General features: G+C 44.4%; 2 protein-coding genes across 13 annotated transcripts in view; one reads left to right on the top strand and one right to left on the bottom strand.

The window, feature by feature from the left end:
- Nucleotides 1–7,333, bottom strand: part of SFI1 (SFI1 centrin binding protein) — a 26,184-nt gene extending 18,851 nt beyond the window's left edge. For 3 of the 7 annotated variants that reach the window (XM_088065005.1, XM_088065006.1, XM_088065008.1), the window contains exons 1-5: nucleotides 7,099–7,211; nucleotides 3,240–3,419; nucleotides 2,140–2,211; nucleotides 360–467; nucleotides 127–221 (exon numbers count right to left, since the gene is read on the bottom strand). In XM_088065005.1, the coding sequence (XP_087921131.1) occupies nucleotides 127–221; nucleotides 360–467; nucleotides 2,140–2,211; nucleotides 3,240–3,419; nucleotides 7,099–7,190 (547 nt within the window). In that variant the 5' untranslated portion in view covers nucleotides 7,191–7,211. Of the gene's footprint in view, nucleotides 1–126; nucleotides 222–359; nucleotides 468–2,139; nucleotides 2,212–3,239; nucleotides 3,420–4,465; nucleotides 4,578–7,098; nucleotides 7,212–7,271 lie in introns of those variants that run through there. The other 4 variants (XM_088065009.1, XM_088065011.1, XM_088065010.1 and 1 more) reach the window with 4 other exon arrangements.
- EIF4ENIF1 (eukaryotic translation initiation factor 4E nuclear import factor 1) overlaps nucleotides 7,175–13,414 on the top strand; it is a 20,861-nt gene continuing 14,621 nt past the window's right edge. For 5 of the 6 annotated variants that reach the window (XM_088065014.1, XM_014253920.2, XM_014253922.2 and 2 more), the window contains exons 1-5: nucleotides 7,579–7,710; nucleotides 8,164–8,287; nucleotides 11,519–11,592; nucleotides 12,374–12,501; nucleotides 13,042–13,322. In XM_088065014.1, the coding sequence (XP_087921140.1) occupies nucleotides 8,192–8,287; nucleotides 11,519–11,592; nucleotides 12,374–12,501; nucleotides 13,042–13,322 (579 nt within the window). In that variant the 5' untranslated portion in view covers nucleotides 7,579–7,710; nucleotides 8,164–8,191. Of the gene's footprint in view, nucleotides 7,292–7,578; nucleotides 7,711–8,163; nucleotides 8,288–11,518; nucleotides 11,593–12,373; nucleotides 12,502–13,041; nucleotides 13,323–13,414 lie in introns of those variants that run through there. The other variant, XM_088065016.1, reaches the window with a different exon arrangement.

Genomic DNA, 13,414 nt, shown 5'->3' with positions numbered 1-13,414 from the left:
CCATGGGATGGGGGAGCTCAGGGTGCAAACAGGCACAGTGGACACAGATTCTGGTAAATAATTCCTCTGGAAACTCCCATCTCAGTTATGTCCCCAAACACTGGTAATTACCATCACTTCACTTACCATGAGACTCTGCAACATAATACTTGTTCCTCTTTCCTTGCTGTTGGCATACATAGGCTCTCCAAACCTTGAATATCAAATTAAGGAGTAAATGCCTGAAAAATGAAAGAAGTGCCATTCAGTAAAATATGAAAATAAGCAATGAAAGCATTGCTCTTGGCCCAGATGGATGGAACTTGCTCATTGGTTTTTAATTGCTCATACACACCCCAATGGGAAGTCATTTCACTAACCTGTAATGGTTGTCTGCTCTGAGGTCGAGCTTCTTTTCTCTGCAAACTGTCCACTGCTCCTTCCACACTCCAAAAGTCTTTTGAAGAATCTTCTGATCATAAAAACATCTAAACAGTTGAAAGATTTGGACAGGAGAAATGTCATACAGGTTTCCAGAGTCACCACAAATCAGTTTTAATGAAGATTACATCACCTCTTCTCTCCAGGCCTGTCTGATTAGCCTAACAACATCTAATTGCATTTAAAACCACTACTCTACCATAACACTTTATTCCACGACTCTATGAAGTACTGCATCAAGCAATCACTTTACTGACTGTAAATACTTCACATAAAGACAAAGAATAAAAGACAGATGTTGTTAACTTGTCAAAAATCTGAGTACCAGTTGACTTGAGAACTATCTTGAGACCTTCACATCTTTTGTCCCCAGTTCTGTGTTTTACTCTAACAACCAGAACAGTAGATAACAATACCTGTATTTTCCTTTTTAATTTTGTTCTTTGCTATTTTAACACAGAATATTTTGTATACATAAATAAATACAAAAGCTACATCAGATTTTATAACGCTTTTATCATGTAATAACAGCAGAAAAACAGCAGAATTTTAGGCCCAGAATACCTAAAAGTCTCTCATATCAATCCTCTCACAAGTTGCAATTCACAGCCACCTACCCCAAGCCAAGCTGCTAAGTCATTCCAAGCACTCATGCAGAAAAGGAAAAAAGAAAAAAGAAATGAGCTATGTGCTATTTTTTTGGACTTGGTGAATTAATGGTATTGCACATGCACTAACAGGTATTACAAATTAAAGCTATGGAGAACCAGGGACTTTTAAATCTAGAAAGGCAATTCATTATTGCTTGTGCTCCTTGCTGGTCTTTATAAAATCTATTTCCCCTAAAAAATAAATTCATTATTGTGCTGAACTGATAGACAGCCAAAGTAGTGCCAATTAAGAAGATGGGACAAGAGGAACAGTGAGGTTCACAGGACAACTTCCGTTTACCAACAAAGACAGAAACAGAATATATTTGATACAGAAAAATGAAACTGAATGACTAAGGGCCTGCTCTTATTCCAAATGCAAGTCTTCCCACTGGGAACTGCTTCAGTTCCCAAGGGTGTGGCCAAGCAAAAATGAACATGCAAATTAATGCAAAACAAGAAATTAATACCAAAGCACGGGGTTTCAGTAGCTCACAGAACACTGACAGCAGAAAAGAATTGTCTGTCACAGGTATTTCCAAGTCAGACAGATACCAAACATATACAGGTGTACAATAAGAACAACAGTGCAAATAGTAATATTAACTGAATTTCATATTAAGAGTTGGACTCAATGATCCATGTGGGTCCTTTCCAACTCAGAACCATCTGTGAAATCTCTGTCATCATAACTTTGGGAAACAGTTAAATTTAAAGCAGGTATCCCAATCATGTCCCATCCTTTATATGCATATACTGTTCAATTTATCAAACACAGTTCCTGTGAAATAGGTTAATAAAAGTTTAACCACAATTATTAAAGACAAAAAAAACCCAAAAAACAAAAACAACAACAAAAAACGCAAGAGCAAGAAAGCTACTCAAAGAAAATCTTCAAGTGATCTCAAAATACATCCAAATATTTTCTTGGTAGCCAGTGCTCTCTTAGCCCAATGGTTTACCACTAAGATAAAAATAAAACAACCAAACACAAAACAAACCAAACCAACAAACAAAAAACACAACAAAAAAAAAACAAACTACCTCCGAGTTCTGAAATTTTATCTACCTGGCTTTGGAAGGGAGAACTTGTCCAAATGTCATTTTTGCCCACAGACAGAAAAACTTCCTTGCTAGATATCTGGAATTCAAGGAAAGGTCAGTTACCTTTGTAGTCCTCCTCTGCAAATCCCCAGGCAACAGTGATAATAGGAATTTTTATTCTAATTTCAGTACTAAAAGTAAGGGTCTAGTTTTCAGAGATCAATGCATATATTAAATATTTAGACCCTGAAATTATTACCTGCAACAGAGCAATTCATAAAGCATAAAGAGGCCCAAGCATCATTGTAAAACTTAAACTGGGATGTACTTCTTTAGGAATGCTGGGTAGCCAAAATGCCTTCCAAGCAACCCTCTTCCACGCAGTGATACCACTGAGCAGGGTGCTGCCTGGCTGGGGGCCCTTTCTGAGGTTTCAGTGTAGTAATATCACTCTTTTCCCCCAAGCCAACCAGCTGAGTCCAGTCTAATGTCTGGCCCTTCCTGAATCCAGCAGATCTTCCTTCTTCCCACCTTCCCTCAGCAGTTCCACATCTCCACAAGTTTCTCCCAACACCAGCTCAGCTCACTAATGTGTTGCTATGACAATATCACCTTTCCCTTCTCTTTTCCCAGTGGATTTCAGAGTTAATTGGAGGGCCCCAATAAGCACCAAAAGCTTTCACAAGGTAATTAGTTAAAGCACACAGCCAGGAAGGGGTTCTTAGGAACTTTAGCTCCCTCTTTCAGCAGGTCTGAGCTGTTCCATCAGCTCAACAAATGATGGGATTTTAATCTCTACACAATTACATCCCACCTTTGTCAAGATTCTTTCAACAAACAAAAGAAGCAAATAAAAACACTAGAGGAAGGCAAGAAGAAATCATTACTGGCAGTGTATCAAAGAATATTGTTAAATAGCCATATTTAAATTTGCCTTTGAAAAATAAATAATATGTGGGTCCTGACTGTCAATCCTCATCCTCAAGTTAAAACAACATCAGAACTGTCTGCCATGGCCATGAACTAAAACTTCTGCTGTAAACTGCACTGGTAATACTAAACCCAGACATTTTTAGGTCTGATCTCCTGCTCCATTTAGTGAAAAATATATTTTACACTTATCACCTGCTTTGGAATTTTTTTAACATTCTTCTTTGACTCCGGTTATACACATCTTGACCTGGCTTGTCATGACCTCTGTCCTGAAATTCATGTGTTGCAGACTGGGGAGCAACAGATTGTCCAGCTGCATGAACTTGATGCTCAGGTGGTTGCTGGATTTCATGCATTATCAGGGATTTTGAACTTAGAAGGAAAGGAGAAATATTTTGTGAAAAACGATATTACCTGCAAAGAAGTGGCATTATTTCAATAGCTAGGTCTGTAACAAAGGTATCTAATCAAATACAGAACATGACAGCTACAAAATGCTAAAACATTTATTATTTCTTTATCAGGTGTTTTTCAGCATTTGGAATTTTCAACTTTCCCCAACACAAACAGGAAGATATATTTCAGTGTCATGTCATAGAGAACTCTTTTCTCCTGTAAAGTTGAAATGAAAAATCACTCAAATGCATTTGTGTGCACACAGGGTGTCTTCACAGAGCTCTGACTGGGGTTTTCTGCCTTCTAGTCTCAAACATATCAAAGTATTCTGTCTACTGCTGATATATTCTCTTGAGCACTAATGAACCTTCCATTTCAACATAAAATGCCTTTTACAAGTTCTTTAGTTTTGTTCATATTTCAACTGTGTTCCTCCCTAAAAAAAAAACCTGAAAGTCTCTTCCTGTTTTTACATATTCATTATTAAAAAACCAAAATTAGACATATTTTTCCATCACACAGTTTACTTTCACGTGTAGTTCTAATCTGAAAAATAACTGGTGGGGTTTTATGAGTTCTAAATATTTTTTCTTGGTAATTTTCTGAAAACAAGGATAAAAAAAGTCCTATGCAGATAAAACTTGCTGCACCGGTCCCACTGAAGTTTCTTTCCCAAAACAAATGCTGCCACCACCCTGAAAATTTGCACACTGGAACCACAAACACATTCTTGAGTCCCAGAAGAGGATAATCTGAAATCTCACCCTAACAATCTCCTGAACTGAGCTAGGGAAAACATGGCTGCAGCCAGAAAAAAAAATGTTTTCACAAAGTGACTGGAACAATCCAAGTTTCAAAAGTTCAGCTGAATAACCACTATTAACAACAAATCACTGGGAGGAAATACAGTAATTTTGGCTTGTTCCAGCAGGCTGCAAAGAGTTAAAAAAAAAAAAAAAAGTTAATGGAAGAAAACAAGACCTGTATTTTGTGTGAGAAATTCTTGTTCTATTAAATATTACCTGAATGATTTCTGAAAGAGGCAGGCCCTGTCCAGCAGACAGAAGAATTCTGTTCACATCAAGATGTGCAGTTAAGGTAACTCTCTGCGCTTTTGTAGAGAAGTTTCAGGCACTTTAACATTGATGCAAAACAGTTTTTAGCACAAGTTCTTGTACACACCTATTAGGCCTGACTCCCTTTGAAACTATTTCATCTGCCCCAAAGGTAAACCTGGTCTGACCATATGCAATGGCAACCTTACACAAAGGAGTTGAAAAAATCCAACTTGGGTAAAACATGCAGAAGCTTTGTATTAAAATATAAGGTGTGTGAATATCTAAGTTTTCCAATATATGTACTTTTAAACAGATTATTTCTCTATTTGAATCATTCTTATGTTCTGCACATATTTAATGATGACAGCCTATGTTCCCCAAAATTTATGGCACGTGACAATACTGAAAAATCAGTCAAAAAAGGATCCTTTCTCCCTTGTAAAATTAGAAAACAAAAGCATGGGAAGAAAAAGAACCAACATGGAGTAAATCTGTGGCTGGACCAACAACTGTGCTGTTCCAGTCTAATATCTCAAGCTCAAGAACATCAGTTTTATATATAAATGTTAAGATAACGTAAACCCACATAAAGCTGGGTTTCATGATCGGTTTGGGGGTGAGATGTTCATTGTTTTTTACTTTACTTTTAAGCAGAACATTTTCTGGTTAACAAAGTTCCATAAAGACTAATAAGCCCTTCTGTGAGAATAACATCAGCAGCTGACTCTTTTTCACCCTTTTTTAAAAATACTATGTTCCTCTCCTTCACAAGCACTTAGAAATGAAGGAAAAACAGTGAGTTCCACCTAGCTCCAGTGAGAACTTCTCCATGTATGGAACTCTGTGACTTCCAAAGGTCCCGGGAAGAGTCTGACTCTGTAAAAACACCTGGAATTATGGCCAGGCATCTCCTTTGAAATGTGAGATCCAAAGTGGATTTTTCTATAAGCATTGGTTAGGGTGTGATAGAACCAAAAAAAAAATAAAAAAAAACCAAAAACCCAAACAAAAAAATCAAAATAAAAAACAAACAAAACAACAAAAAGAAAAAATTTAAGACAAAACCCGACAAGATTTTTCTGGAGTTTTACTGCACGAAATTCTTTTCTGTAGGTCACTATACTCTGAATGGTTTTTGTGCTTATGGACAAACACTGGAGACCCACGCGGCGCTGCTCCACAACCCCGCCGTGAGGGACCGCAGGAGCCGCCCCCGTCCCGCTGAGGGCGCCACAGATCCCGGCACCGGCGGATGCGGCACCGGCACACGAGACGGACGGGCAGCAGCAAAATTTGCAGGGAAATCCACTGCAAAGGGGAGAGAAGCGGAGGGAAGGACCAGAAACGGGGAAACCCACTGCAAAGGGGACGGAGGCGGACGAAGACACCAGCACCTGAGGCCGCCCCGCCAAGAAGGGCGGGCGCTTCCCGCCCCCGCCCGGCCCCTGAGCGGGCGCCGGGGCGCCCCCGTGCGGCGGGGCGGGCGGACAGCGCCCCCGTGCGGCGGGGCAGGGCCGAGCGCTGTCCCGGCCCCCGGGAACGGCCCCGGTGCGACCGGGATTTACCAACCGCAGGCACGGACCGACCCGCACAGGGACAGCGGCTGAACGGCCGTGACAGGGAGCTGCACTTGAGAAAAAACTGTGTTCTGCCCCTTCTGTGCCACTGGACATTCCTGCTGTGAGCATCAAGTAACAGGCACCTACGGTAGATGTGCCTTTGGGAGCCAAAAAACCTGTTAGCTCGCAACAGCGATGTGCACAAAGGTGACAACATAGTTCAGGCCTTCTCAAAGCCTACGGCAACTCAACCACTCAGCTCGAGGCTGGAGGACCACTGGTTGCTATGGAGTCTCCCTGTGTGTTTGTTTGGGAAGTACTTGATGGCTTCAAGAGACTTGGTAATAGTTACAGTGCTGTCTCATTAATAATGCAGCACTTCGTCGCAAAAAAAAGTGAGAAATATTTATTTCTCGTATATTTTTCTCGTTCAATAGGTAACCAGATTTTAATTTTGGTATTCAACTTCATTAGAGATCAGGGAAGAGAACACTTTATTCACCAGATCCTACACGAAATTTATTGTTCCTACACAGACCTCTCTGCCCAAGGTGTTTGGAAACCCTATGGCCCCGCTGGTTTCCTGTAGTAGAATGGATGCAAGTGCTGGGGACAGAGCTGTGGGCAAACGGAGCAGGCGATCCCGCTCAGTAAATTCCTCAAACTTATGTTGAAAACAATGTCTGCTCCTTACTAGCAAAAACTGAAAGACTCTCCCGGCGCCTCCGAATAAGCTGCTACGCTCCCTGCACCAACCAAGTCCTGCAATCCTACGGAAATGCCAGGTTCCGAATGACAGGAGCCCGGTGTGGGCTGAGAACACCGGGACCCTGCGCTCACACTGCCGGGCTGGGCAGCGGGGCAGGCTCGGCCGGACCGCCCCGTCAGCGGCGGGAGCCGGGCCGCGCTCGGCGGGACGCGAAGGCGCTCTGGGGCAGCCCCCCCGACCAACGCGCGGGGCGAGGGGGAGCACCTGCCGAGCCCACTCTCAGCCCTTCTCTGCCGTCATCGCCCCGCCGCTTCCCGCCCTTCTCTCACCCCGCGCTCCCCCTGAGGCGAGATGGGGACGGGGACAGTCCCGGGACGGGGACGGGCCGCTGCCGCCGCCCCGCACATGGCGCGCACCGCATCCCGCCGGCGGGCGCCTCCCCCCCAGGGCTGCCCGCCCAGACTGCCTGCAGGCCCTCGCCGAGCCCCGCGCCTCTCCTCACCCACCGCACCGCTCGCAAGGAGAGACGCCAGTTCCGCGGGCAGTGAGCGGGGGGGACACCGGGCAGGAGCCTGGCCCCGCCACCGCCAGCGCCCCCCGCCGCCTATTCGTGGTCAGGCGGCGGGCGGGGAGCCCCCGGCGCGCGCGCCCGACGCGCCTGCGCGCGGGGCGTTAAATGGGTGCGGAGCGGGCGGCGCGAGGCCCCGGCTACGGCGGCAGAGCGGAGGCGGTGCCGGGCGGAGCGGGAGCGGCGGCGGCGGCGGCGCGCGGGGCGGCGGGGGCTGGGGGGGCGTTGGTGGCTGCGCCAGCGCCGGCCCGGGGCGGGTGCGGCCCCTCAGTGGTGGCGGGCGGGGGAGAAGTGGGGCCGGCGGCCGGAGCAGGAAACGCCGCGGGCGGCGGTGAGGCCTGGAGCGGAGCGGAGCGGCGCGGGACACCCGCCGGTGAGTGCGGCCGGGCCGGGATCCGCTGAGTCACCTGCCCCACTGCCACCGTTCCCCCTCGCGGCTCCGGCGCCTCGGGACGGTGCCTGGGCCGCGCTGCCCCCGCGCCGCGGGGCGAGCGGCGCCCGACCCCCTCAGGGCCCCGCGGGCTGTGGGGGTGCGAGTCCCGGCGGCCACGCGCCCCGGCCGTGCCCGCAGACCGATGTTCCGTGTGCTGAAGCCGCTGGAGCTCTGGGTAGGGCCGGCTGCGCTGCCGGAGCGGCTCGGACCCTTCCGCGAGAGCCGCCTGGCTGGGCCGGGGGAAGGGGCAGAGTTGGGAGGGGACAGGCGCTGGTGGGGAACGCGGCTCTACTTTGCTCTGTCCAAGTGTTAAACTGACTTAGGCTGGGAAGAAAATGCACCCTCTAGAAAGGTACAACTTGAAATCTGACGGGTTGGTTTTGTTCTAATTAGCTCTGCGGTCAAAGGCTTTGAAGTAACCATGGATAAAAGAGGAGGTGCAACAGAAACTGAAAATGGCGATGCTTTCCTGGAGCTGAACAGAATTACAACAAAATACCCACATCGTTACACAAAGGTCAGCTCGCTCTCCTTTTGTCTCTGAGTTGTGTGGAACTCTCGGTCACAGGAGTAGAGTGGGAGGTGGAGGCTCCTGTGAGAGAGAATCAGTGAGGTGAAAGCTCAAAAGCCTTTGCTTGGATTAGGATTTGCAATGGTGCCATCCAATGAGCAGCTTGTTAAATGTGATGCAGTTGTGCAATCTTGTCCTCGATATGCTTTCGTTTCCCACCACCTTATTTTAATATCTGAGCACCCCACAGCATGTGCTGAGAGATTATTGTAGAGATTGAAGTATGTTGTTCTACCAGCTTTCTCAAGCGCTTCGTAGTTCTGCTTTCAGCAGTGTTCTTTTAAGAAGTTGACTGAAGTGTTTCCTTGCAGTAGATACCATTTGCTAGGAAAGTATAGCATGCTAGATCTTCTCAGGACCTTTCATGTGTTTACTGGATGCCTTTTGTAACCTTAGAATTGCTCATATTTCATTGCTGGAAGCTTAAGCAGTTGTGACTCCAGTCAATGCTTAGAGTTAAAATGTTAACACAGGTGCTTTTGTTTAACTGTGATGCCCAAATATATATATGAGTGGAAGAAGAAAAGCCAAATAATTTGTAAATAAAAAAGATTGTTCCAGTACTAAGTGAGTTTGATATGCTATGGGGTTGAGGATTCAAATTTTGTTTGGGGTTTTGGTACCACTGCTGAAAAACAGAAAAATATCTTTGGAAAGAGTCTGTAATGGTGGTTGATTTTCCCATGGCTGCAAGCTGTGGGAACAGGTGGTCATCACTTTGTGAAAAGCTGTTAAGATACTTTGCAGCAAATGGCCTGAAGTGTGGAACAGGGTGAGACAGTTTACTGTTGCTGACTGTGTTATCTTTCTTGAGGAATTCGGAGCTGTTGGCTTTTTAGTAGGTTGTTTTTTAAAGGGAAAAAAAATTATCATTGTGGCTCTGTTCTGTTGAGATAGTAGAGCTCTGGCTTATTTTAAGTAGACATCAACAATAAACCACGTACTTCAGAATTGGCAAAATTTCTTGGGAATAGTACAGCTGTCTAAATCTCTAACTTTTTAGAAAATATGTGCCCCTAACTTCTGAGGATGCAAAGTATACTGTTATTCAGCTCTAGTTAGTCAGTTAACTGCTAAGTGAAAGAGGGGAGCTGTTTTTAAAGCTCTCCTGCTGAAAAGTGGCCTCACTTCTTTTTCAGTCTTGCCTAACTCTTCTTGTGTAGTAACTGAATGCAGCTTCAATTTCTGCTCTGCTTTTTAGGGCAATGTTCAGCCCATGCTGGTGGTGGCTGTTTACTGAAACCAATGCATTTGTAGCTTTAGTTTTGTTAATTCAGGACCTATAGTTTCTGACCGGGATAAAGCTGCAGAACTCGTGCCAGAAGGTGCCTAGTCTTTGTTTATCAGTTGGTTTCCAAGGAGCCTAAATCAAGAAATACCAGAAATCAGTCTGCATTAAAATGCTTTGCATTATGTGGTTTCTCTGTGTGTTACAGCTCAAGTATTTTAAGTTGGTGAGGTAATCAATATTGATGGGCATTTTCATGTGTTCCAGTTTCCTACTAATTAGGGATTGAGGGAACTGATTTGGGGTATGTGCTGCTGATTTGGAAAGGGGAGTGATTTCCTCTAATGGTTTATACTCACTACCACTAAGAAAACATCTGGCTCATACTATGAGTAGTTCTAAGCTGTTTGTTTAAAACTGTTCAATAACAGCTAAGCACACTTTTCCCCTCAGCCTGCTTAGAATGTGTATGAATTAAACATAAAACCCCACACGTGGAATTGCCAGCATTTATCTCCTCTGTTACAGGAGTGCTGTACAGTTTAAGCTGTGTCTTTTCTAGTTCTTGGGAAGCTGTTCCTGCAAGGTGCACAGCTAATGAGTGAAAGGCAAGAAACAATTCAAATTTTCCTCACTTGAGTGGAAGAATTGTGATAGGATGTGAATGAGAGCCTGTGGACTCCCTCTTGTGGCCAGCAAAACAACCCATTCCCCATCTGGTGATGGACAGGGCTGTTAATACTTGTAGTGACTGCATCAGGCTCTGATAGTATTACAGCACTGATGTTCCTCACGGATTGAGGTTTATTTTGGGAAGCTGTGGGCAGGGAGGCCAGGCTCCCTTTAATGGGGCTCTTTTAGCTGAGATCTAGTACAGGGTGATGTTTGGGGTGTGGAGGGAAGTTAAGGCTTTGTCCAGCTAGCAAACTGCCATCTAGAACAAGTGTCAAACTCACATAGTTAATGAACTGATCTTAATCACGTGGGCAAAATGATGTAAAAGTTCTGAAGGGTTTTGGTGGAAAGGGTAAAGAGATTTCTTTGTTTGGCTGATGTGTGGTGTCCACTGTTAGGATTTCTTTATCCTTCCAGCTGCCCACTGATCTTTTCACAGCTCTGAATCAATTCAGTTTGGTTGGGAGTGAGGCAGGTTGAAGAAAGGGGATCTTGGGAGAATGAGTAAGTGTAACTAGAAATGTGCATCTTAACTGCAGCAGAGTTAATGTTGGTTTAAAGCATTGATAGTCACACCATTAATAATGCTTTCTGAATGTACCAAACTGCAGTGAGACTGAACTGGTTGCCAGTCAAGTGACTGAATGCTCAGCGTGTGCAGTGGTAAACTAAGGGCTGTCCAAAGCTGGTAGAAAGTGGCAAAACAAGCTAGCATTCAGCATGATTTGGTGTCAGGTGGAATGGGTAATTGTATAATGCATTTTATGATATCTTGAAGTTGGTGGTCAGAAATGGAAGGCTTGTCTAGAATTTCCAGATCTACACCAGTAACTGTAATTGTGCTAATGCATTTTTTTACATGCTGAACCTTTATAGCATTAACCACAGGAATTCCACAAGGAATTTTGATTCCTTCTTGAGAAATCACCAGCTTTGGTGTCCATGATGCCTGTGTTTCTTGTAAGCTGAACTGTCCAGGGAAGTGAATATGTAAACATTTATGGTGTGAACAGCCTTGGAGTGTTCACGAGGACTGAACCTGGCCTAGTAAGGCTGAGTGCTTCAAATGTTTGGTCAGTGGCCACTGGTAGAACAACTGAAGTACAAACTTTCAGGGCTGTATTTCACAGCATATGAAACAACAGATTGGGAAACCTGGGCTCTCAAATTAAAACACTAAATTGAACAGGCAGTCTGGGATAGATGGTTTGAGTCACTTAAATCTGGGTGTGAATTGAAACTCATGTCTTTATTTTCTAATTTTCTTTTTTTAGGAGGAACTGCTGGATATTAAAGAGCGTCCCTACTCTAAGAAAAGGCCTTCTTGTCTTTCTGAAAAATATGACAGGTATTTTCTTAAATATACAAAGGCTATATACATTTCTTTCAAAATGGAAGTTTAAATTGCAAAAAATGCTTCTCTAAGAAGTGCTCTTATGCTGATGGGAGGTATGTATGCCACAAAGTTCAGACTGCTACAGAGGCCAATTTTCAGAAGTACTAATCTACTAGGAAAGGCTCAATGCTCTGGCCAGGAATTTTGTTCTTTGAAAAGAGATTATTTTCTGCTGGATCTCATAACTTCACACAAATCTTACAGACTTGAAGGAAAAAGTACCAATCACATAGATGGGTGTATAGCACAGACAGGGTCAGGCTGCAACAAGCTGCCTTGCTTAGTGTATTACTCTCCCATGTTGTCACTGTACCTCAATCAAAAACAGAGGTGAATGTTCTTGGCTGGTGTTTGTATGTTTATTAAGCAGCAGTTTCTTTACTATTCAGATGAATTTATTGTACAAGTGTGAGATTGAGGTAAAATTACCCAAATGCTTAAGAGCAGCACCATATGATCTACTTGAACTGTTTTTTCAGTGTACTAAGCAAGCTTCACCAATAACTAGTTTTTTTAAATCTGATGCTGAGTATTATACTTTGCTGTTACAGAAGAGATTCAAATACTATGTGTGAAGTAATAAACCATAGTAAGGCAGATTTAGAAGTTGGATATGAAAGATAGTTCACTTGTACAGGTTGCTAATCAGTGAATTCTAGGTTTCCAGCAGCAGCATTATGAAGTATTTATTAGACAACAAGGTTGCGAACAATTCTGCAATTTTATTTCCTAGTGATGGTGTCTGGGATCCAGAGAAGTGGCATGCATCTTTATATCCAACTTCAGGAAGAACTTCACCAGTGGAAAGCTTTAAAAAAGATTTGGATTCAGATCGGACTTCTCTTATGCGTAGGATAGTAGGTGAGTGTGTTCTACAGCACATTGCTCAAAACTGAACCTGGGCTGTTGGCAAAACCTTTCTGTTGGGATAACGCAAAGGAGACTAAACAAAGACTCTGAGAATTGTTTGACTGCACAGGATAAGCAGCAAAGAAATCTTGGTTGTTTCAACTAGACTATAGTGGGTTTTCTGGTGACTGTTACCTAAGAACAAACCTGGGCAACAGTCAGTTATCTCGTCCTAGTCTTGCTGTTTAATAATGAGCACATATGTAAAATGCAAGTGCAACTCAAGGCTGAGTACTTCAAAGGTCTGCAGTGGGAAAGCAGGTACTTACTAGGAGACCGCAGTGGTTCCTTAATACCCAGCTGTAAATTTTTTGTATGCACTTCCTGTGGTCTCAGCTAGATCAGCTTTACAGAGATAAATCATCAGCATTTTCCATTAAAAGCCCTGGGTTAGCAGCAAGGCTGTGGAACAGAAGGCTGCTATACAGACAACTGACTTGTCTTGACTAATACATTAAATTTAGTGCTTTTTGTGTGGTCTTTGACTTGCAGATCCGAGAGAGCGAGTGAAAGAAGATGACTTGGATGTAGTCCTGAGTCCCCAGAGGCGAAGCTTTGGAGGTGGCTGTCATGTGACTGCATCCGTCAGCTCCCGTCGGGCAGGGAGCCCCCTGGAGAAGGACAGCGACGGTGTCCGTGTGATCGGCGGCCGCAGGATTGGCAGTGGCAGGATCATCTCCTCAAGGAACTTCGACAAAGACCATCGGGGTGGAGATTCCAGGGATGCAAGAGACCGGGATCGTGACAGGGACTACAAAGATAAACGTTTCAGGGTTTGTTCCTTCTTTTCCTGATTGCATATCGAATGGGGGGGATTGGACACCTGGCACTAAAAGCACCAGGGGCAGGTGAGCTGCATGCAGTA

This window comes from Pseudopodoces humilis, chromosome 20 (assembly GCF_049639895.1).
Source record: "Pseudopodoces humilis isolate 2021_Gansu_Grassland_sample_001 chromosome 20, ASM4963989v1, whole genome shotgun sequence".
Classification (NCBI taxonomy): domain Eukaryota; kingdom Metazoa; phylum Chordata; class Aves; order Passeriformes; family Paridae; genus Pseudopodoces; species Pseudopodoces humilis.
This window is presented reverse-complemented; position numbering and strand designations above follow the sequence as displayed.